Genomic DNA, 26929 nt, shown 5'->3' on the forward strand with positions numbered 1-26929 from the left:
TAAGACAGACGTCTCAATTTAATCTAAAGAGATCGTAACAAAATACGAGCCATATTTTTCTTCCGACCTGAAGTCTCGAAATAACGAACTGTAGACGTCAACAATTTGAAGAACAATGCCTATCTGCAATGTTTCCCTCGTAACATTTTTATGACAAAACGTAATGTTGAGAGACACTTGGCCACCGTTGGGGAGCGAAAGTAGCCCCAGCGACTCGTCACCGCAAAACACCGCACAAGCACTGTATATGTTATAATTATCACATGCTCAGCAACTTCTACGTACAGTCTCTACGTAAAGATACTTATAAATTAAGATATCCGAGATTCCTTTTGAAATATTCGAAACTGAATTAAGTTCATATCACGAAGAGGATAATTAATATCGTGGAACAAAGGCGCCCCCGTCTTCAAACACAAATGTGCAGATACAATTTGGTAAACTTAGAACTCGCTGAATACAAAATTGAAGAAGATATTCAGGGGTTAAGTGTATGAGATTCGACGAATGAAAATTAGCATATTTTATAAATGAGACAGAAACTGAGGTTCTTGAGGTGAATAGTTTCCGAACACTCGAGACGATGATGTACCGAGCGGAGAAGTATTTGTTATGATAATGAACGGTTCAACTATTTACATTAAGTGATTGTCTGTTTATAGATAGACAAATTAAAGAAGAAAAATCGGTGGATTGACCTTTGTTACCTCTGTAAAATAAAGTTAAATGAATTGAAAAAATATATATATTTTGTCCCAAAATTGAAACTGCGTTTCCTTCAGGCCAATAGTAACTCAAGTTAATAAAAGTTAATTTAAGAATTAAACGCTCACTAGAATCGTGTTTTCTTCATTAACTTTGAGATTAATGACCCGAAACTTGGAAATTTAAACTATAATCTTAAAAATACCCAAGACAAAAGAATCAAAGAATTTCTCTATAAGAAATGTGACGCATTAGTAAATAAAACGTCTGCGTCTAGAAGAAAAGGCGGAACGTTTCCTGATAATAACACTTATTCCTCAAAGGACTCAAAACTACCATTAAAAGGTTCCACACGAACGCGAAATACGCACCCCAGCTCTGTATAAAGATGGAGCCTTTGCAGAACTCTATTCGAATTTGTCGGCAAAGAAAAATAGTAGGCACCTGCAACTAAATGCATTCAAGGGTGCGGGATGTAATAGGGTGTATAGTCGTTTGAAGTGCGCTCATTTTGCCCGTCTGAGAGCTGACATATATCATTCCGAGGGCGAAAATTTTTAGAACACTCGGATATGTTATTTTTATTTTGACATCTCTATAATATACCTGAAGGGTGCCAGGCTTCAGCGTTATTCGTGAAAGTAACAGCTTTGTTGACTGTCCTTTAATTGCAGTCTCTTGTTTCGGTGTTGTATCAAACGCGATCAAAACAATTTTCATTAGAATTTATGTAATTTCTCTTCATAACGACGAATAAAACAACGGACAAATAAACTTGGTGTTACAGAGACGATTTTATGGCATCGCTGTTACAAAGCTAAGTCAGCTCAAAGAGTTCATTGTTTTATTAGTAAACGAAGTGAAAACGGATAGTGTGATTCACTCACCTGTAAAAGTAGCTATTAACGTTACGTTTTATCGCTTACAGTATTTTGTTTGTAAAGTCTGCTTTTTGTTATTTTCTCTTCAAGAGGGATGGATCTCTGTCTGTGTATGATGTGATGTATTGAGGGGGTGCACAGACGAAGGGCTTTTATACCCCGGTCCTAAGTAGTCGATTGTTATTGTCATTTATTTCTTTGGAGCTGTCTTTGTCGTTTGGCTTCATTACTCTTAATATTAAAATTTTTAATATGTAGCAGGCTGTTGTTGTTATAAATTAGTTGCAATAACTTTCTTGTCATTACACAAATTCATCTAATGTGTAAAGTTATATTACCTGTTCAAATGTAGACCTACGTGTTTAAATCAGTGTTGTATCAATATACATAGTATATGTAGTAAGTATATCAAACGCTAAACTCAGCTAACTTACTGTTTTATATAGCTGTAGAGTTTGGTAAGTATCCGATATTCTTCACGAACTTTCTCATTTATATATTCAGCGGAATATCGTAAGGGGTGAAGGGTGTTGCGAACAAAATGCACAAATGAAAGAATCACGTGTCTAGAGGTGGTCGCGATGATTCTATGCGAGCGATTTTATTCGGAATCGATTTTAATATAATCCGTCTGGTGATGTAGGCTGTTAACATTTCCAGTGGGTTTGTTCGCAATAATCTCCTTAAATGGAATAATTGCAACCATTCCGTTTCGGTTATTAGATTTCCCGGAGCCGACTCGGATTCCATTTTGGAGTCTATATTTGTAATAAATTTTTATTCGCCCCTTAACTTCACTTTGAGGTTTTATTGTATGCGATAACTTTCAGTTGAGCTCTTTCAATAACTCCGTGATAAGCTGATTTGCTTTTTTTAACATTGTTTTCCGTCGGCTTTCATAGTGTTAAAATGTTTATGAAACTCTGAGATAAATCATTCTAACGCTCACTTCTCTAACAATGAATGAAGTTGTTCTAAATAATATATACCATAATTACCAATTATAAAATTTGAATTTAAAGCCAATCTTTCATATTGCTATTACGGTTTCCTTGCTTCACTTTTATTTTTTCGTTTTATACTGAACCAAAAAAAAACATTCTGCTAGATCAATGGATATGTCAATTCGTGATTATATGCAACATACCAAATTAAATTCTATTCCAAGAGCCCCAGTGCACAAAACCATTCGCTATCTTCACGATTCCTCCTAATTTTCTTTCCACTCAAACAAAGTGCACTACAACGTGGACATCTTTCAGGTAACTCAGCTTAAAGCGCGTTAAAGCCCATTTATAAGTTTGCGCTGTTATTAGCTCAACATCAGAAGCACGGCTCGAGCTATTATTAAAAATTTCTCATTATGCACTCCGGACCGCTTTCCCTCCGATTTTATATCAATTACCAGCTACTCCAGCTAAATGCACTTAAAGGGTGGTTCAGAATTAACTTAAAGTGTACAATGCGTAACGAAAGTCTTTAAGGATAGATTATAACATCATATTTATATATAACATAGGGATGGAAAACATTATTTTATAACGATAATTTTTTTACCGTAACCAAACTCAATAGTATTAAACAATAAGACGTTTAATTTCCAATCAAATGTATCGCTTATTATGTATACGTACATAGCATAGATTTGGAAATTTTAATTCAACATAAAAATTGAACAGCCAGCAAATCAAACTTAAGGATGTTGCATTTAAAGTTTCCTATATTTACATAAGAAACCACTAAAATGATAATGTCGACTAATCACCTAGCCATTACTCACCTGCACTGTTTTGTTGCCCAATGTACGTGTAGTTACGATAGCGTTAAAGCCGCAATGAGATATTAGATATGCAGCAAATTGTTCATATCATAACTCGATAAATTGATTCATACCATCAAACTGTGCGGCAGCAATTATGAAACTTTTAATATAAATTCAATCAAAGTTCTATACAGTAATAAATTATTATCGAATGCTAGGGACGCGCATTCGATATATTACGCCCTAGTATCGATGTTATGGTTATTACTTGAACGTTATTTTATAAATTTATTGTTATAACGATATAATAAACTTCGTCTAGCTTTCGAAATCACTTCATTTGGTGCCGTCAGTACAGTTATAGAATTTACTAAAATATATCTAAAGGAAAAATCGATATTATTGTATTTTAAGTATTCGACGGTAGTTAAAAAGTAGCGATATCAATTAGCCCCTCGAATCTCTGAGTTAATAGCCATGCCCTTTGATCTATGTCACATTAATAGTGTACCGGGGTTTTTAAGTGAAAGTACTTGTAGCTCTGACTTCTCGGTCCAGTAATCTATATAAGATGTTGATACAGGAGATATCAATTACTTAAGTAATTGATTTATACTTCTCGTTCAAAATAAATTTATTTTTGTACGTATCTTTAAAATTTGTGTCGTTTAAAAACACTTATTTCATTTTCATATAACTTTATTCATAGTATCCGTGTGATAATAACAAACATATTATATGTATTTAAATATTACAACATTAATCGCTATTCTATTCGTAATCTTACAATGCTAAAGTTCCCAACAAGAAACAATCACATTGAATGTCGTAGCTCAAAACTAATTCCGAGTAAACGTGCACACTCGTATATCTATTCAATGAAACTAAGAATCGTCATTATATGAAGTAAGCTGTGCTCACCCGCCGACAGCTCTCTTCAGTTTGAAAACAGAATTTAAACACAGAACGCACTGAATGCCGTCTCCGCATTTCTCAGCCGGCCTCGATCGCTAGGCGGTTGTTATTTTCACAGCCTACAAAGGGCTATGTTACGGCACTTTTATTAGTACTTTAGCATTCGTGTTTTATCGTGTTCAACGCGAAGTTTTTAGAAACTATTTTAATTACCTCGTTAGAGAATTGCTGTACTGTTTCCCAATGATGTGTTAGGGTATAGGGAAATTTTATTCTCAACTATTTTGTCTTTCTATTACAGATGTAAGTGAAACTTGACGTTTAGAGAAGTTACTGGAAACATTTATTTTTATATAGTTTTCAAAAGCGAATTAAAATTTATTAAAAAAAAATATTTTTATTGCTTGTAAATTTTGATATAGAATTAGTATGTAGCAATTGAAGACATTCCTTATATGACAAATAACATAAAAAGAAAAGAGCGATTTATATAGCATAGAATTGGATTAGTGTAGGAAGCCTTATTTAGGTTGTTGGGTTGTGAAGTTAACTCTCACGCGATATAGTTTTTACAATATATTGAACTTTTCTGTTTATTTTGATTCCAATTTTGTTGTTTTCTTCATCAATTACGGTTATAGTTTATTACAGAAAGTTGTTTCTTTCAATCGTTTGAGATATTTTTTTTTACTTTAAACTTTCGTATGTCGCTCTTATGAATATTTATATTATATTTTTCTTAAAACCATTTTAGCCGAGCCATTTAAAAATATTTCGAACATCCGTATAAAAACTGGTTTACCTTTTACTTCTTTTTACCATATTAAATATATTTTGAAAATAAAACAAAATAAACTAAATATTAGCCATTAGAAACATAATAGCAATAAAGTTCAAAGCAAATAGGACGTAATGTATTTCTTTATTAAATCCATTTCGCTGCTGTGATATACTCAGTGGGACCAAATGGAAAAATGCGATGTGGTTATAACTCTTTTAGCACTCAGATTTATGTACGGGCCACGGTTTCCTTCTTCCAGATCGTAAATCACTTTCGCATGGCAACAGCCCGCCATTGGAATGTTTCCCTGTTATGGCTGACAATAAAACGGTTAAATAATTATCGAACCATTTAAGTAAGTTACCTGTTCCGAACTTAATTATACTAAACACTTGTAAATTATTGCTGACATTCGATTATTGTAAATTAATATTTTATGCGTTGCCATGATCTGTTTCGATTTCTCTTCTATGGATAGAACGATCGCAAACTTTTTTGTTTAGATTATGTGAGACCTAATAAGAAGAATACTGGCACCATTCGTATCAAGTAAAATAAAAAGGAATAATTTTAATTTAAAAAAAGAAACATATCTTACGGAAAATAACAAAAGGTGAACCGTGACATTTCTAAATCATTTGTCGTCTGTCCTGTTACGATGTCTAACAGCGCTTTTAGTAGCTTATGTGTTCCACTAACGTTATATTTGTAAGTAGAGTCCTGTAGTAGAAAATTCTAGACGATTCGCTTAAGAGAGCTCGTGCATCAAGACCGTGAATTACGTTGAAGCAATTCACGTTTACGTCTACATAAACGTATTTCACGAATCGTTACGCTATATCGAATGCATGTTACCGTTCCATATGTAAGAATGTTCTTAGCTTTAAAGGAGATATATAAAATACAAAGTTTGTTGCTTTAAGCGAAGCGATTTGTCAAATCCTTAAAGCTGGTGCGATGTTATTTATTTATGGCATTTTAATATAATGATATCCGTATGGGGTTAACGTGTGTTGCAACGTGATGTAATAAATCTTGTCGCATCGGCTTTAGGGTGGAAAATTTAAGTTTCTTTAAATTATTTTCTACACACAAGCAGCAGAAAGTGGCTTCTCATGTTTGATTCCGTTACCCGAATTAATGTTCTGTTTATATAACTTAATTTTTTGTGTCTTAAGAATTTCTCTCAGATCTCGCCGAGATAAGCCAAAGCGTCCTGAAAAGTTATAAAGACCTGGCATCACTTCAGCCCTTGTTTTATAGTACAAAGTTTTCCAATTTCCTCACTAATTGATCAGCCATGACCTATCAGAGAAAAAGAAGTCGTGTAAAACTTAGTTATTTACAACGCAGAACTAATTAAAGTTGCTAATTAAATGAAATACAACTTTATAGTATGCAATAAAATGTTTATTGCCCCGCTCCGACCTGAGCTGGAATAAGGTTTTTCAAATTCATTATCATAACAAATTTCCTGCAGCGGAGTCTGTGAAACTTTTTTAATTTTTAAATGTGTATTGCGCGATTTTAAGAGAGAAATTAAGGCAATAATTCCATATCAATCTTCTCGTGGACACCGGAGCTGGTCCGAGATATTGGATTAGCAAGAAAGTTTGAATAAATAAAATAAATTATAGTCACGCAATAGAAACTCAAGGCATGGCAGGAAACGGTTTATGTTGGCCAGTAATACGTATAATTGAGACGTCGGGGTGGTTTTGATAGCCTAGCTAGATTTACGATTCGCTCGCAGATAATGTGATCTATAAAGTACACATTCAAAATTACGGCTCTCTCATTCAGTGACTGCATGAGGTCTATATTATAATATGAATGTAATATTGGAATCGACTTTCGTAAATGCTAATCTAATTTCGTTTACAGCTATGTGGGATATTAAGTTGTAGGGTTTTAGTGAGTGAATGTGAATTTGTATTATATGCTGTATTTATTGTTATATTTTAATGACAGGTTTAACGTATTTACAATTGTACGGTTGGCTGTGAAGGAACAAAGATGATGATTACCACGACTCTCTTTAGAGGTACGTTCACGAGAGGCATGAGAATATTTGATGTATGTATTTGAAAGTATTGAATGTTATCACGTGGTCTAAATTCTTTTTCTCGGTTAAAGTATTGAAAATATATTTTAAATCCTTAATTTAAATGACAAACAAATCAAAGAAATGATTTCTTCGAATCAATATTCGTACATTATATGCAATGTGTATATAATATTTTTTAAGCATTTTTTGTGTACTGTATTTTATAATAATTTCATTTAATTTATATTTCGAAATAACAAATTGTTGTGATTCATTTAAATTTTGTTATAAAATTTACGAATGGATGCCACAATATATGAAATTGTTGAAACGATTAATAGCAGTATCCTTACTATTAGTTCGCATCTTAATTTTAACACCGATAATAATAATTTTCATACATAAATTTAAGAACATAATAGCGTCGACTTTGATTTGCGAATAAAACCGGTAAAACTGTTAGTGTTCAGTATGGCAATATAAACTTGTAGTAGGTTTATCGTGAGTGACAATTGCGAACACTCGGTGAAGCTATGAAATGTTTGTGACGAAACTCGTCCTACCTTATGCGGTAACGAAAGTTGATTCGTCAAAAAATATATAATACTGTCATTATTATTTATGTAACAACCGAGTTCTCATTCTTATAATATCATATCCAATATCAATCAAATATTTTATATATTTTTTTTGATATAGGTAGGTACATGTTTAAAATAAACCGACCTTTTCATGTGTGCGAGTCAATGTTGCCAGAGTAAAAGAAATCGAATATAGATTTAAATTTGATAGAATATTGTATTTATTTTATATTAAAACAGTGATGTTTGTTTTATAACGATGGTTTAATTATATTATTGAGTGTGTTTAGTCGCGAAATTTCCCTGTGTACATTGTTGTTGGTGAATCCAGTGATTAATTCACATATACCATAAATTACACGTCAAGCTTCAATTACACGATTTTATTATTAAATCTCGCAACCAAATTTATTTTATTTGTAACATATGGGTGCCATTTAATCTGAAGTTTGGTTCATTTTTAAGGTTTTACCTTGTTGATGTATTATATTAGGTTTATATTGAAGTCTTTTTTTCTTATCTTTTTATTTAATTTTTGTATCGTTAGCATGGAACTACGAGAAGGAGTAAATCATCCATAATCATTAGTCCCCTTCGTTGGATTAATAGAAAATGTAACTTGTGTGATAATGTATTTTTATCCAAACCAATTTTGTGTTCACAATTTAATTCTGGTTTTCTTTTATCTCGAAGACATCTGCTTTGTAATTCAGTTGCAAGATCTTATCTTAACATTAAAAAAAACGGAACGTTAAATAAAAGGCAAATTTTTTACAAGAACCAGGAGCGAGGGAAGAATTAAGCTATATGTATAGAGAATTCAAAAAAAATAATACATTATATAATTTTCGAAGTCTCATAAATTACTATCTTTATTTACCATTGAGTAGAATAAAAAATAATTAAGGCAGCTTACACCTTTAATTATTACAATTATTCATATATTCAGTATTTATTTTAATTTTATCTTTTATTTAACTTGTATGTACCTAGCTTACTAATTTATATCTGCAGTTAACACTGTTAGTGTCCAAGTAAAAACAAGGTCAGATAAAAAAATATACTGAAATGAGAGTTAATTTCAATTATACTGTTCATATTAAATAATCACTATGTCGATATTTTTTTACAGCCCTACGTGGTTTAACTGCGGTCCGTGTCCACAACTGTTTGAGATAGCCTTTAACAACCTATGTTTGCAAGTTAACCTTATTTTGATTGTGCATTATGTAATTTTAAGTGCGACCTTGGAAGAGATTCGAAAATTTAATTTAAGTAACTCTTTTACCTTTCCATTCTTTAGTTTCGAATTATAAGTTTGAGATTTATTAGTTTTTCATGTTACTGGAATGCGTGTTACTGCCATTGAACTTGAACAGGAACATACACAAGTATGGAATGAAAAGTAACCGACTTGACCTAAGAATAAGTTTTACCATTCACTTGAATATCGATATTAGGTACGACAAAAGTATAATTTCGTCCCTAGTAGTTCTCAGGATGATTGACGGCATTTTATTTATTAACAAACTGTATATCGAATAGATAAGACAAAAAAAAACAATTCAAAGAAAAAAAAAAAATATATTTTTAAGTATACAATGAGTTGTATCGAGGACTTCCTAATTGTTTGAAATCAGTTACAATGCAATAACCACATTAATAATAACTAGATCAATAACAACGAGATCGCTGGGGAACAAAATTGAGTTGCATCTCTTTACGTCGAATCCAACTTCATGTTCGATGTAATGTTTTCATTAAATAAGTAATTTTACATCAAAATCACGGCTGGTTAATGACTCTTAGTACAAGTATCCTGATCTTAACACCGACAGTTTTAATGTTTCTCACTTATAAATCGACATAGGTGAAAATACATTGCATGTTTCGTAAATTAATTTTAATTTGGATTTAATTTCTGTAGTGTTATTTCAAGTATACGACCTTTTATTTTGTTTTAAATATATTAAATCGCATACATTGACTGATTTCAGATTACATAATAAATCAAACTTGCTTCTATTAAGTTAAACCCAGAGTAAGTTTAGTCGTTTAATTTATATGAAGGGGTGAAAATGTCCGTGATCGTTTCGCCCGCCCGTTCAACTTTCCCGCCGTTTCCTCGATGCTCGTTTTATTTTTAAACATTCGGTGCTGCAAGCTTCGTACATTGTTATGCTGCAGGGATTGATTCCATAGCTCCCAGGTGTGGCTTTGTTTGTGTGCGTGTTACCGACTCTGGTCCTTTCTCTGCCATATATCGTAGTGGTATTCGCTTTGGGTTTTTTATAGAGTGCTGACTAAATAAATATGCCGGTACGCTCCGGCTATGAGTGCCCTATTGATTTATTTATATTGTAACTCTCGAGGGGAACGGTTTCCTGATTCAATTATTGTAATTGTGACGCCGTTATGAAATGCGTCGGACGTTCAGCTATCGACGGGCTTTGATGAATTCATATGGAACACGTGTCGATTGATGCACTTCCACTAACAAATATTTATGTAACAATATTGCTATCGACTGGCGACTAATGCTGTAATAATAAAGATTACACGGTGCACTGTTATATATTTATAAGAGTATCGACTTAGTAATACTACTACTAGTTGAGTTTATATCAGATAGAATTAGAATCAAAGAATTTGTCTTCATAGAAATGGGAAGGTGAACGACCTCTCGTTCAATTCAGTATTTGTAGGGTACAAAGAGTCGTGAACGCATTGATTAATCTTTTCAAATGCAGTTTATTCACATTATAAACATGGCGTTCTACGCGAAAAGCTGAATAGTCTACAAAATGGCGTCTTGGAAAATTTAAGACGAAGGTATTTTATAAAGAGGTAAGGATATTGTTAAGGTTCCTTTGTCCTGCGACCCCGCCGCCTTTGTTATCAACTTTTGATTCCCGAAATAATCTCGTTCGGTCGAAAAAACTTTTCTTCTAGGAAATTTAAAATGAAAAATGCCTTCCACATATGAAGCAAATGAAAAGTTTCACTTAATAAATTTAAATTTGTCGTAAACCCAGTCTCCGGAATCGCTTTTCGGGTTATACCTAACATTCATAATATAAATCAGCTGTGCTCGGCGACTTTGGTCTCCAGCTCCTTGTAATAAAGGTTCTTTCATCGATGGTGTTGCTATGGAGTTCATAAAGCATCGCTCGGCGGAAACACCGGACGCCGGTGTTCATCGTCCGCATACGTTTATACATCACTCGATAAACCACGGATATCATTAATACATAGCTTACACACATACACAGACACTTACACCAGTACATACGCGTGGGGCCCATATTATATACACACATATAATGTATATGAAGGTATGTGTGTTTTGTTTGTGTGCGTTCATGTGAATATGTTTTATCGTTTCATTGCCAAAAACACAAAGGTCTCATTTAAATTAGGTACTCTTTGTGGCTGAAATAAAGAAGCTTTATTTATCTTTATAATTTTTTTCTAATATATATATATATAAAAGTACTGTACCAACTTCATAGACAGTTTGATGAATGACTTCACATATTTTTTTTATTTAATACAGTGAATTAAAAAAGAACAATAGAAGGAAAGTATAAATTTATAGTAATAATAAAGAGACTATTATACGAGCATTATAGAGTGGACTCCAGAGGCTTCGCAGGAGTAGCCGGAAGCGACAGACGCCGGTCCACGCGTGCCTAAATCGTGATAATCTCGATGGAATTTAGGGACGACTTTAGTGAAAGTAGTTTAAATAATGTATTTTCAGATTAAACTTAGATAAAATTCATTAATAATTTGAGTACTCGAGTATGTTTTAAATATTAGACAGAGTTATCATCATAATATTCTAAAACTGAATGCAAAACAAAATATATACTTATTAAGGACAAATTGAATAATGTAATATTATTGTATTTGTATCACAAGGTTTTTTCTGTATCATAGTCAGTATGCGCCCTATATTTATAATCCCCGTAATACAAATGTCCGTATGCTCTAGACCGTGTTATGTGAACAGCAATTAATGTTACAAAGTTGTCCAATACTATTAGTTCCATACATAATATTATAATAATAATATTAAAATTTCATTATAATTAAAACGTTATCTCGACTTTGTTCGGGTCTAATTATCCGTTCTATTCCAACTAGTTAACATATAGAAGGGTTCGTTTGCATTACAAAGACTCCTGAAAACTAACACGCATTCAGATGCTGCTACTATTGATCCTATCTTCACTCCATTCGCTATACTTGAAAGACTTTTGCACTCGAATGTCAATGTGTAGCTCTCTAATGATGCAAGATCAATAGATCAAAATAAGCTTCAATACTATTATAAATACGTATAAACATGAATACAGGAAAATATAAATTATTTTAAACATTAAAAGTATTCTATGTAAAGTAATTAATACTTATAGTTACCAAATAAATAGTTTTAATAATTAAGGACTTCTGTCATCTTGACAAGTGTCACCTGTCAGCTGTCAAGTAACTATACAAAAAAGTTAGTGTGAATGAAGCCATAGTATGAATAAAAAACAAATGATTTCCTCCCTCATAATAAATAAAATTAATTTTAAATAAAGACGTCTTAATTGAGTCACTCTATCCTGTACCTTTATTTATAAAGTGTCGTTTGCTGAGTTATCTCGATTATATTAAGAGGAAGGTTGTTTTGATAGATATGAATTTTAAATTGTGTTTACATGAAGGTATCTTGGCGGTACCCTGTTTAGTATACATTCTTTTACTTCTTTTTGATGTGCCAAATTTATACCGTTAACCGACAAACTTATTATGAGGGTTTGGTCGAAATGGAATCTCGTTTTTTGTGATCAAAAATTTACACCGTCAATATTGGTTGTTTGTAATTTAAATGACAAGAAAATTACGTCACTTGGACCGCGAAAGGGAATTTAATTTTTAAATTTTTGCAATAAAATACAATTCTCTTTTTTTAAAAGGAACCAAGTTCGAACAAAATGGGACAAATGTAAATTAATTTACTAAAGTTTGTATGAAAAACTTACAAGCGCTATTGATATTATCTAAGTTTCTGCTTCTTCGTTATGAAGCTACTACCCAAACCTCATATAAAACCTTGTTACAGAGCACTCCGTGCTGTTTGTTTCACCAGGTTCTTAAATAAACAGGATTATTTCGATTCGTCCTAATTCGATGGTTTTCAAAACTGGCTTATAGCCAAGGTCAATAAACCCTTCCGTATACAACGCATACCGCCACCTCATCCATATACAAGATCAATTGAATTTGATACCAAACACAATATAATTAAAACCCAATATGTAATGCACCAATTTATGTAAATAATGAGGGATAAATCCTAAGTAAACATACAGCGTGTCAATCGGAAGCTCTCTGCTGAACTAAGCCACCGTTTAAAGAACCCCTGTGTATTCATAGAACTTGACTCTTAGTGGTCCAAATTATAAATGCTACCGCTACTGCTGATATTTAAATGATACGTCTACTTTTTAGATCGATGTTTTTTTATTAAAACATTCAACAAATTTAAATAAAAATAACAGTCCCTCTGTTTGAAAATCTAAAATTAATCGATCGTTTATATATAAGTCTCCTATTTCTTGCTAATATTTGAGAACTCCAGCCGTATCAATAACGTAAATAATTCAATGGCATACAATATTTATGGTTTATCTTTAGGCATCTGAGAGCGCTTGATCTAAAATTTTAGCCCAAAACCTTACAAAAGAATATCCACCCTATGTGTGTGGGATAGGGTTGGTGAATGTGTAAACTTGTCATTCTATTGCCGGTATAAAATAAAGATCCCATTTATGTACAGTGAAAGGTTGTCGCAGAGACAAGAGCACACGCTGTAAAAATGATTTATACAGCCGAGATGGCTTATCGGATGTTGTTGAACTTCGGTGAGATGTGTTTTTATAATATCGAACATCGATCTAAGGTTCTGATTTACGTCTATGTTTTTATCGTGTTTTTCCATAAGGTTCGAGTAAAGTCGATACATTACTCATTGTTATTTGTCATCGATAGTGTCATATATATAAATTCATTGTTTAACTTAATCGTTTCTCTTAATTAATTAATTATTATTAGTTAAAACCCAAGCTAAATATCGATTTTTAAAGCATGAGACTAAGTGTAGTTTACGTTTTACATGTTCCATACTACACATTGATAACAAACAGTAGTTTGAGACGTTCATGATTATTTACTCACATGCAGAATAGATTCAGTTGCAACTCTGATTCTCCAACACAGCTACGTGTCCAGCCTCACAACTACCTAGCACAATCTCAATTCTACTTTTCTAGTATACGTGGTTTAAATATTTTGTGAACATTAGTTAGTCTCTGTAATGTTATCAATTCAAAATGGCGATGGCGTTCGTTTTTCATGAATGGATTAGTGATCAATATTCAATAGATATTTGTAGATATATATTTCTTATTCATTGAAGTCGATTTCGTGATGAGTACGTATTTCTTTCAAATAGCTTCTGCATGAAAGATTAAAAAAAAATTGCGTAATGACAAACTAACATTAAAATAAAATAGGTACATCCTCGGGTCCTTGACTGAACACATCAGTAGTGTGTTCATCCTTATTTCCTTATCTACAGAAGATTTGTTAAAGTAATCACGCGAGAATGTCGGACGCAAATAACTCATGAGACACACTGTCGTAAAGAACAAAAAACATTTAACATCTAAACAAAAGTCATTTTGCTATAATCTAAAAAACAGACTACAAATTCCCTTCTTGAAATTTCCATTTAGCTTCATGCAGTTGTAAATTAAACAGACCATTAAGACGAATGATTGCATGAATGTAAAAACTTATGAGTGATGCCATTCAAATGTTGAGTCTGTGGTTCTAAGGGGCTGTGGGTCTTTATATTTGCTTGAGGGCGGTCGCACACGTGATTAATGTGTTTGACCCAAAGTATCGACACGCACAAACATGGCCACAGACCTCTCGAGTCAATTGTGCCTATTGTTTTTGCTAGACATGCCTTCTGGATGATTCGGTTTTCGTTACCTTCACGTGTCTTTAAATTTATGTCTCGGAGGTAAAACGAACTTTATATTTTAAGTTTTTCTATCTATACTTTGTAGATGTTTATGAAAGTTAATTTTTTCCTCGGGATTATAATCCCTGGATTGAATTTGGGCTGCGGCTTCACTTCCAAGAAATTTTGCTTAAGAAATAAAAAAACAAACGATTATAAACGGATATTTTTAATACAGTATTTTTATATTTTTGTAACATTATTGAAATATTTGTAATAATTAACAACAATTTTAAAGTTATTGTGGCCTAAATTATGTAAATCAATCTAAAGTTGTTTCCTATTGTTCACAAAGATGGCGCATAACCTATTGACATTATTCAGGGTCACGAGCGTCAGACGGCCATCGATCATGATAGTAAACCAAACCGCTGCAGCGCTTAATAAACTTTAATGTCTATTAGTATTAAACGTGTGTTTAGGATGTAGCGATGCTGCGGTCACAAATGTTAAATTTGTCGAGTGTTTTCGGATGAGTTATATAAAAAAAGACTATTTAAAATATAATATGTTAAATATTCAGATTTGAAATAAACAGTAATATATTCCCCTAATTTCTTAGTTAGTCATTAATTATTTATAAAAAACCATGTGATGGCATGGGAACAAACAAACTAGTGAATGAGAAAGAATGTTAAAAATCCATTAAAAAACGCAAAATTTTCCAAAAATAAAGGTGAATTGATTGATACTCTTCTTCAATATATTTTTTGTTCCTAAAGTCTTACTATTAGTAATAAAAATTACCCCATAAACTATTCGTCGTGATGGCTGTTTAGTGTTTAAATTAATTCAGAAATTTTACCGAATTCAGAAATTTTAATTGACGAAAGCTTACCGATCAATGTCATTAAAGCATAAGATGAAATATAAAAAAAAAATGTTGATTGGTAACGTCCCTTAAAAAGATGTTTTATATTTAACTCCCATAACATTTATGGCAGAATGTGTTTTTTTTATTACAATTTATTTAAAAAAAATATCACAACTTCAAAACGAATAGCTAAAGGGATCTCAAAAAATGACACAAACAAAACAGTGCACGAGCAAAGGTTATTTACGAGGAAGCTTTCAAAAAGATGTGTAATTACCGCGAAGGGACGTAGGGAGTGGCCCAACATGGCCCCAACAGGGCGCGTCTAAATCGCCACATTATATTAATCACATTCCCTATCACATTAACGCTTCTCTAAAATGAATCCTGACGACACATAACAAAGCTTAGAATCAATCGGAATTATGAATATTGAATTTGCTTTCAGTTAAATAGCTATAATAGACAAAATACGTTACCTTCATTATAGGCCTGTTTTCATCCAAGCGGGAGAATATAAAATATGGACATCATAAACAAACCTACAATGTGAATATTTCCCAGTGAATCGCAAAAAGTAAAATGCAAGGATGGCAATATGCATTATCATTGCAAATCCACGGCCAGCTAGTCTAAAACCGCAGCGGGGTGTCGTTCCCCGCTGTTCAGGCTAATTCCGACCCTTATATAAGAGAATATTTTTTACCGGGCAACCCTTATCTATCACGGTCATTAATGGTGCCTTATCTATTTTCGAGTCTGGCAACGCTTAAAGAAACAGGGCGGATTTGAAAAATTTGGAAGCATTTAAAAACAGATGGTTCTATTTTGCTAGTCATTTATATTTAAATATATGTATATAATTAAAAAAATTGTAAATAAATCAGAAGTTGATTTTAACTTCTATATTTTATCTGCGCCAGAACATTTATAATAAGAACCACTGTTTTTCCTCTCTTGTTGACTTTTCTGTCTTTTTTCATGCAGTCAGATCACTTGTATGATGTATCAGATCAACTGCATACGAGACGATAGTTGGATGGAATCTTTGTTTTGCTTTCAAACTCATCCTGTTTCATAAACGAAGGCTTTGCTCGAATTGAAATTTCACTCGAGACTTCCAATTATTTCCATGATATTGCATGTTTTCTGTCGTTAATCCACTAATGTTTTATAATCATAAAACAAACATCGTAAAGTAGTATTAAATCCAATCTCATTAAAATATTATTTAATATCTGTCCATTTTCGTTTCGTTTATTTCTTTGGTAAGCACTTCTTAATTCTGTGTAACGTACGCCAGTCAGATGTCCGTTTGTTTAATCAAAACACGTAATCTGTTAAACGGTATTATCACAATAAGCCTGGGAACTAGGTTTAATGAAACTGTAGGCAATATTCTTTGGTTTGGTGTAAACGAGAATTATACATCTAAATAACATCGAGATACAAAGCCACGTTATATTTAAAATATTTATAAATAATTGCTACTATTATGTGAATAGTACTGAGAATAAAATGTCATTATAATCCCACGATTCAGAAATACGTAGGATGAAATTATTGTAAGCCGTACGAGAAAGTCGCCAGTGTCTCTCTATATGAATTATTGATTCATCGTAATCAATTGAAATCTTCTATACGGATTAAATGACAAAACTTTTTGATATTCTATATTATTTTATGATTGAAAACTTTCACATACACTGAAAGATTTCAAATCGACTTGTAATAACTAATCGTGTTAGAGCGTCTTAAGAGATATCGTTGTTGCTCTTAGATTAGAAGTTTTACGGCACACTGTTTATTGTATTCCAGAATATTTATAAAGAGTTATTACCAAACATAAATCCTATATAATTGCGATAGGGCCCGTAAGCCATTACGAACGACTGGTGCGAATGAGTTGCGGACCTGGGTTACTTGGAAGGACGCATTTCTCTAAAAAAACGTACATTACTTTCTTATTCTCTAGTTTGGTCCTGTAAAACTTTAGAAATATAGAAAAACAAAGACAGTTTGATTATACATACATGTCTATTACATATATTTATTATGGTTTCTATGTGAATGGATGATATATGAAAGATTTATAAATGTTTTGGATCCTTCCTGTGTTCAGCATTAAATTAAATATCTTTTGGTTTCAGGTAATGACTTTTCGTACAACTTTGGAAGCTGGGTTTGAATTTAAGACTGCTGATGGAAACGTGTTTGGAAGAAAATCGGGTATTAGTTAGTAATAGTATTTTGGATATTATACTCGTCTATCTCAAGAAGACAATAATATAACTCAATCCATACGTGGCTAGAATTTAGTTTTAAGTTGGCTAGACAACGTTGCATATTGTTACATACGTGTCTTTTGCCGTCTTATGACAAAAATAGGTTGTAAGTTATTTTCCTAACTAATGTAAGTTACCTTTCGTCTCTTAAATGAAAGGGCTCTACTTTCGATTTATATTAGAAAAACAAAAAAACTTATTAATAGCTCCGTCTGCCTCTCAAAAGCTCTGCTGTTCCTAAAACTATGGAAACAACGGTCTTACTAAATACTTTATTACTAATCAGTCAATCAAAACATACTAAACCTTAACATGACCTTCTAAGGGCTTTTCTTCTTTGGAGCTCTGGCAATTCAATAAGAACCTTGATATTAAAATCACGGACTCCTAAAGCTATAATCGATCCAAATTAACATAATAGTCCACAGTTGACTATTCCACGCACAACACTTTAGGTAAATGAGACCATCGACATGCATTCTTTATGCGTAAGATTTTGACTACTGCAAACTACACTCACAAATGATATGGATATATTTTAAACTGTGGCAAGCGGATATTTGACTAAGTAAAACTGAACTATTTGTTTGTATATAAACAGTAGTTTAATAACGGCTCCGGTTTCATCTCATTTGTATTACGTTTCGACTAAGCTGAGGAAATTGAACTCATTATTCGAAAGACACACGGAGTGGTAGAAAGTTGAATACATAGGCCATATTATAAAAATACATACTAAGAGCACTTCTATGTATAAATACAAACGCGGTGTCGTAAAAGAAATTTGTTAATTGGTTTGTTATCTATAACAGTTTTGTTTTTTTTTATGTTTAGTTCATTTTCATATTAGTATCATTAACGAAATACACGCAGAAATCTCGACGACTGATTCAGTTACGACACTATTAAACGCTACAACCAAAACAGACATTCGCAATAGTATTGATATGTTTTATTAATGCTCAACGTCCTTATCGGCCGTGTGTCACGAACTCTAAGCTAAGGAAACACAAGTCATTACAGCTGACTATATATAGCATTGGTTGTCCGTCGGTCACGTTCATAGAACATTAATACTAGTAAGTGAGAACAGCCGTAAAGCTTGACTTACCCCGTTAAAGTTGCCCAATGAATTGTAAATATGGTACACATTCGAAACTTCTTTGTTAATTGACCTGTCACATATAACGTACGCACACATATGTGAATAGTTAAAGTCATAAAACATATAAGTTTCTATAGCAGGATGGTTTAAATAAGAAACATATTTAAGAATAGCTAGACACAGGTTACAAATAATGATCACAAAGTCTGTCAATGAGTTTTTTTTTAATCTGTCAAAATATCCGTTTCCGCTAGCTATGTACACAAGCCTAAGCGTGTGAATAATCAGTGCTAATGTTGGCAGATGTTAGTCGACCTTCGCACCACATGTAGTTAATATCAACAAAAACATTGTGTCACTCGTCCTTTAATGTAACTAAGATAATATAAGAAGAGAAACAAAGGCATCCTTCATAGAGTATTACAAATCCTTTCTTGGCCATTTTTGGTTGTAAAACCTTAAAAGTAAATAAAACAAGATTGAAACTTAACATAAATATGTAGTAATTTCTAAGATATTCACAACCTCCGCTTCCATTCTGACGACATCAAATTTCAATATAACTTTAGTTTACGAAACAACTATCTTTTTTATTCAACATTCTTATTAAAATTAACCCTACATTTCGCTTCCTAAAACTCTCGATAAACTATAAACTGCTCGTAAAAGAAATTTCCAATAGATTTAATTTTCATTTCATTTATTAAATTGTTATAAAATCAGTCCGTAATAAATGCTCTTAAGAGGCGATGGCGCCATATTCCAAAATTTTAAATCTATTACGCCTAAGACAATACAATCTTACAATGTTAGCTCTAGTTTATATTAGTTTCGTGAAGTATCTTACAATATTTTATTGATAAAAATAGTTTAATTCTCATCATACTACTTTTGTTTTAATATAAAATAAGTTATTTCAATCAGTTATAGTTACTAGTTGACATTACTCAAATGAGTTGATTAGAAGTTTTATTTGTATTCTTAATAACACAAATATTATATACGTTGCTATAAATAAAACCTCTTTCAATGTACAAATCTCATAAGTCATGTCAGTACGTGTAAAAAAAGAACAGTATAGAGCTGAGTCTAATTAAAACCTTTTTAGTTTATGCAACATTAACATCGTAATATACTTGAGACTTTAAGTTGAATTAAAAACAAAATCAACATTTAAATGTAATGTTTACAGCCAGTATCTTATATGCTGGTTTAATTGTACAGCGAAAACTAATGAGATATTTTGGCGGCATCGGAAGGTTGGAAATTAAACTAAACGCAAAGATAAAACAGGTCCCCAACGCTAACCCTTATCCACACAGCTAATGTTTTTAATTAAATATACATGTATACGTATACTTTTTTTTTAACGGATTGATTGCGTGCATAATCTCTGACAGTTTTCAGTAATTATCCAAAACAAGTCGGATAGCCATCCCATCTCATCAAGGGACACACAATCATCGTCATTCGCACCTCCAAATATAGCGCTTCCTAGAAAATTATTTCCATTTGTTCAGGAAGCGTTCATTATTCGTCGTAAAGATTATTTCCGTTATTATAATTGGTTCTCGTCGCAGACGCGCGTGTTCTTTGAAATATTTTTTATGTTTCTCCGAGGCTGGGCTGGATGACATAAATTGTTGTTCCTAGACCAATGTTAACCTTTTATTTATATAATTTTCTTTTTTAACATAACTTATATTTGAGGCTAACTGAATTTTATGTAAGGAGAAAATATTCCTGCGATTGTAATTCTAGGTAAATGAGTTTTTAATTTGTGCGTATTTAGTATCCAGCTTGCATGATATTGTAATGTTAGTGAGTACTTTGAATGTAAAAAGATGTTTTTAGTCATAAATCTTTGGATACCGGCTGTTCAATGATTTTGCCCCGGAAGTGTATTGGAATCGGTCGGACGGTTATAAATACTAATTAGTTTACTTAGGAAAAACTTTTTAATTAAACCGGAACCTAAATAAAACGCTTCCAGTCTCTAGAACTTCATAATATAGCGATCACACTCATTTTATCGAATTACAAAACCTTTTTTAATAATTTCAGATAAAAAAAAGATATAAAAAGCTTTTAAGAAATTCGTCAGAAAATGCCTCTTTAATCTGTCGTCTTAATTTTCTGGCAGACGCAGCGAGCTTCTTCACTTAAAATATTTCCAGGGCCCACGACTCGGCATGATACATACAGACAATTAGAATTTTCGGCAAAAATATTCTTTAAAGTATTTAGAGTCCATCCCAACTGCATTCAAGAAATATTATGTACAAACAGAATCTCCGTCGGATAATTTTTTATACGTCTTTTATGTGTGTTTTTTTACTTAAATGTTTACAAAAAAATTCTCAATCCTTTTAGAGTTTTCTTGTTTATCTCGTGTTTCGAGTTCACAGGCTGAATTGTCTATGATATTTTAAGTATATAAATATTAAATATATAATGTATATGCATTAACCGGATGCTCCAAATATAAAATGATCATTTTAATTGAGCTATAAACTTCGTACATAATAAAAAGGTATAAATTAAACCGCTTGCGATCTGTCACTTTGTAGGGTGACTGTGAATTATATAAATGACTGTATATATTTGTAGATAATATAGAAATATTCAATTGTACTCGAATATTTATTGATTTAGATTAAGGTGTCGTTATATTTGTGTGAAATTTTTGTTTTTACGTAAAATAAAGGATTTGGTCGCAACTTTCAAGCCGTATAACTTCCAGGTGCTGAAATAATTCAATAGAAGTCTTAGAGAAAGTCAAGTCGTGTCATATAACAAGATTTTCCCGAAACGTAGTTCTGCTAATAGATTCTATTTACCGGATAGTTTATTGTCGCCCTAGTTCTGTAACCCTATCGCTGCAGCGGCGGCCAATTAGCGCCCGGGAAACTTGATATCGAGTTTCGGCGTTTTTGTATCAAACCGACCAAAACTAACGTTGTACCAAACATCCGATACAATGGATTTTCGACGAATTTATGTTTCGTGCATCATTTGAGCCACTTCCCGTTTAAAAGTTGGGAAATTAAGTTTCACTTGTGTTTGATGGCTATGTTTATAGGTGATATATTAGTAATAGTTTTAAATTTGTTTGTTTTTTGCAAATAAATGAACCATACAACTTAAATAAAAGTGTATACAATAAAAGAAGTTTACCCGTTTATTATCAGCAAGTCAATTCATACTCATACCGTAAGACTGTTTTTAAATATCTAGTCTGCCATCTTGGATGTTCCCCCATTTTGGCTTTGTAATCCAAGTTAAATATGTGGAAATTTCAACTCAATAATTGGAGATATACGCTTCAAATTAAATTTACAAGGTTCGAACAAACTTAGTTACATACAGACACTGCAAAGTAAGTAAAAGTATATAGTACTTACTAATTGTGAAAACTGAAAATATGTTAAAATCTATAAAATATTTAAACCCTTTTTTTAAAAAATCATTCACAAACATACAAAAAAAAATAAAATTCACCGAGGTGTTAATAAAAATATACAGAAATCTTTTATCGTCTTTTCTATTAATGTCTTGACTTTTATCTCATAAATTTTTTTCTCCTACAAAAAAATACAAAAATATATATCGTCTTTGTTTTGATAGTGTTTTTATAAGAAAAATATTTATACATTTTAGTGGCCTATTTTGTAAAAAAAAAAAAAACTCTTTACTTCTATACTGATAACGATTAAAGACTCGACAGATCAATCATAGCTCTCATATCATATTTGCTCCACATTCTTTATCCAAATACTTAACGAAAATACATAAAAAACTGTCTTAAGGATAATAACCTTTATTGCACATAAAATACATCTCACATTCCATAATATCCTACCATCCGTCCATTACTTGCGGAAATCAAATATCGTAATGTATAAAATACTTGTAGACACAATGGCGGCAGACCTGTCGTTTTATATTTTATATGGAATTCTTATTTTAATTTTACATTATGGAGACAAGAATATTGCTGCAAAGTACAAGTGGGTATGGAAATATGCATAAGTAGAATCCGGGGTCCAAAAATAAAACTCGCCTTAGAGACGAGCGAGATTAAAAACTAATTTTAAAGTCAAAGGGTTGCCAATGATGTCATGATGTGATTTTTAAAAGGTATAGTGTAATTAGCGAGAGTTTTAATCAGTTGATTTATAACGATATCACAATAAAATTTACAAAATATATTAAATTTTAATGAAATACATTTACATAAAACTGTTGAAGATTATTGGACCATGTTAGTGTGACAAAATTTTTTTGTGAATAAATTCATGAAAACTTTAAAACCAATTTCAAGTTAAAATATCACATGTATGATATAAAATTTTAAAAAGATAGCGGTGCTCTTTGAGTATAAATATTTCTGTAAAATACGCTTATTCAAGTTAAAATGCTATCGCCCACAACTACCGTAAGCTTTTTTATTTTAGAGGATATTTATTGCAGAAGTTTCACCGTGACTTATTGTTCGATGCGATCTCCTTTTTGGATCGCAGCCAGTCACCTACAAATATGCCTGTTGAATAAAGATGGGACGTTTTATTTCAGAACTACTCTTTCAAGTTACCGCAGGGACTAGATTTGCGACCGCGTTGTCGGCCGTGAGAAAAAATATTTTTGAATAGAGCAAGTCAGATGTAGTTGTTAAACATTAACTTATTGAATTTTAATTGTTTAAGTTAGGATATCGTAGCGAGGGGTGAATGGGGTCTATGTGAAACATCATATGCAAAAGTCACAAAGCGTCTTTATCAGCTTACTTTATATGCTTGCATCTATAAACAAGTTGTCAGTTTCAATCATATAAAGACACGAAATTACCAAACCAAATTAGGAGACAGTTGTTCTCGGAAATGCTTTGATAAAATGTTCAGTCAGCGATACTATCGTCTAGATATCTTGAATCACTCATCTGTAAATTATACACCAGTTGTATACTTAACATCTGTTCAATTAATTTTAGTTTCTGTGCATTCATTAGGAACGTCATAACCGTGTTCAAGTCAGAAGTTTATACTATTCTATATACATATATGAACAGGGATTTCTTTTTGGAACCTAATAAGTATTTCGTTCTTCAAGTCCTCATCTCAATTTTAACTAATAACATAGTCTCAGTTTCTGTGATATTGAGTCAATGTCAGTTTTGTAATAATTTTATTTCGTTCTCGACTAATTGTCTCATTAAATTCTCGTTAGAATTGGTCTTTATTTCTAGTGCATTAGGATATTTTAACTATGAAATTGTCTTCTTTTTTAAATTCTATATATCTGTTAAGTGCTAACAAATGTTTTTTTTATAAACACTGTTCTACAAAGAAACTGTAATGTTTCTTATATCCAACCATAGAAAAAATGTATTTATATTACATTAGTAATGCAAGAAACATGTGCTTACTTATTCTCTAAGTGTTATTTAACAAAAAGGATATATAAAATTCACAAGAATCTACCTCAAACTACTCGTGACGGTGTAATTTATTAAAAACAAAACCATAATTTCAAGAACTGCCAAACTGACCTTGGTGCGGCCTTTCCGAAACCCACACAAAGGTAATAAAACGAACGAATGGGCTCAACAGATTAAAATTGTTTTTTTTTTTCTAGATGATTTTTACCTATCGCTTTGAAACTTTTGTGGGAAAATATTTGTTAGGAAAGCAGCAACAAAGTCGATAATTGAATTGCTTTTTAATTATATTATTGTTTACCTAATCCGTTAACTTCGAATCCAGTGTTTAAAAATTTATTTGAATACGATGTTTTTTTTAACTTATTTATTGACTTTTTTTGAGATAAAAATTAAAAGTTAATCAGTCAAAACTGATATTAAGTAGGCGGCAACACTGGACACCTCTCAAATTACTTAATTAAGAAATCGTTCAATATTCCTGAACTTTTGATTAATAGTCGCGATTTGTGATTTATAGTTAGTGCTGAAATGTTGCTTACTTTTTAGTAACGTAATTTGTGCTTATAGCTTACTTAATGTCAGAAAAATAATCACCTTAAATGCAAAATTTAGTTATATTTCTATGTTATGTAATTATCTTTTCACAAAAAATCTCTGTAAATATAACGGTTAAGTATTTCGTTATCAATATCTTTATATCAAAGTGATTGCAACGGGCTCTCACACGGCCGTATCGAAATCACACCATCGTGTACGCCTGTACGGGATCGCGTAAAAACGAGAAGAAATTTTATACAAAGGTAGGTTCAATCTATCGAGTCACGACAATTCCATATAGCCGGCGACGGTCGCCAGATATGTCGGGTGTCGGGACGGGGGGTGATGGTGGTGGTGGTGAGGGGGGGAGGCTACCACCTCGCTCCACGACGCCGCGCCGGTCAACTCGACAGCGGTCGACGGTCGCTCAGTCTAGCGCTAGATGTCTGCGCAGTCGAGCGCGTCCGTAAACAAACTGCGAGTTCCAAACGAACTTAGTGATACACCTGATACGTGTCCGTGAGGATTATTTGCAGTGTCTATTATTTGTGACGTTCGATGACATCGGTTGTGGATACCAGTGGCGTGATTAAATAGAGGTTCTTGTAGATGAGCCGATGGTCCTTTTGAATAATAACTTGAAAATTAATGGTAAATTTTAATTTAATTGCATGTTACTGTTTATTGCATATTTATTGATGTACCCGATCATCTTGGCTTGCACGAAGCACATTACTTTATTCGATACACGGATGTGTTCACAGTATAAACGGTTTAAGCGAACGCAACTCGTTCACAGATCACCGAATGACCAAAACAATACCGGGCCTCGCGTCTCTGTATTGACTCTGGATTTAAATAAAACGAGTTAGCGTGAACAATAGCTCGTGGTGCATTCAGTCGTTATAATATTACTTACATAAAGGCTGTGTTTGTGACCCTGTTGCGCCTACGGGACCAGCGTTTGTGGGTGGACGGCATAGTTTCCAAACCGCCTAGAGACCGACAGTGGGTGTTTGAATGGAGCCAGTAAATAATAATGGTGAGATTTAATCACCGCCGTGGAGGTTACAAAACAAAAGCTTGCCTGTAAGCATGTCTGTCACTGTTTGTAGAGAAGAAATAACCCCTAGGAGAACGAACTAACAATTGGCTTTTAGATAGACATTGGCTTCTAAGATAGGAATACTAATCATTAATATATTTGAATTTCATTTATAGTCCGACCTGAGTGACACACGAAGTTTTATATTACAACGCAAAATAGATTGCGTAAAGCGATTAACTAGGATGAACCCATACAACACAGTTCATCCTGTTTGCCACCAAATAATTTTGCACATGTCGCATAACAGAGCTCAGATGTCGACTGACAAAAAACAGAACACTTCATAGCCCACATGTGGCCCATCACATTCAGGACGAAGTACTCGTTCCGGGCTACAAGAATTCCTGGCTCCCAAAATGAGAGAGTAAATCTTCTCGGTCTCCGAACATTAAATTTGGAATAGGAAGCGGGAAATTTAATTAAAGAATGAATTACCCGAGGTAACCCTATTATTAAAGGCGCATCTGGTGCAAATGATAAATGTGTTTGTTGAGAATATAATAAAAAAAAAACATTTTAATGAGAAACCTGCGCGGGCGTGAGCACGTGGGCCGGCAGATGCGCTCGCGCATCACAGCCCGCCATCTTCACTCAAAGGGCGGCCCTTTATCACACAATCTCGCTAACCTCGCATGCAGCTGAGATTTAAACTTCATTATAATGTCGTTAAAACCTTTTATGGACTCGATATAATCTCGTCTGAATCCACTATAACAATAACTCCAGAATACTATACAGTTACAGTGGTCCGATATTTATTATTAAGTTCAATAGAGGTCAAGTTCCGCTTGTAGGGCTGAGTTTTTCTAGAGATACTATCATCCGGTTGTCACCTTTTATGGCATCTAATGCCATCGCCAGGCTTCGGTATTGACAACTGTGGGATA

General features: G+C 32.7%; 1 protein-coding gene across 6 annotated transcripts in view; it reads left to right on the plus strand.

The window, feature by feature from the left end:
- LOC116775740 (caskin-2) overlaps window positions 1-26929 on the plus strand; it is a 133791-nt gene that overhangs the window by 44611 nt on the left and 62251 nt on the right. For 2 of the 6 annotated variants that reach the window (XM_032668720.2, XM_032668728.2), the window contains exon 1: window positions 25350-25585. The exons of 2 other annotated variants lie outside the window; for them this stretch is intronic. Coding sequence is in view for 2 of the 4 variants with exons in the window: in XM_032668734.2 (XP_032524625.2) it covers window positions 25552-25585 (34 nt within the window). In the remaining 2 variants the exon portion in view is untranslated. Of the gene's footprint in view, window positions 1-25349; window positions 25586-25733; window positions 25977-26929 lie in introns of those variants that run through there. 2 more of the 6 variants (XM_061521204.1, XM_032668734.2) reach the window with 2 other exon arrangements.

The sequence above is a fragment of the Danaus plexippus genome, chromosome 8, assembly GCF_018135715.1.
Source record: "Danaus plexippus chromosome 8, MEX_DaPlex, whole genome shotgun sequence".
NCBI classification, from domain to species: domain Eukaryota; kingdom Metazoa; phylum Arthropoda; class Insecta; order Lepidoptera; family Nymphalidae; genus Danaus; species Danaus plexippus.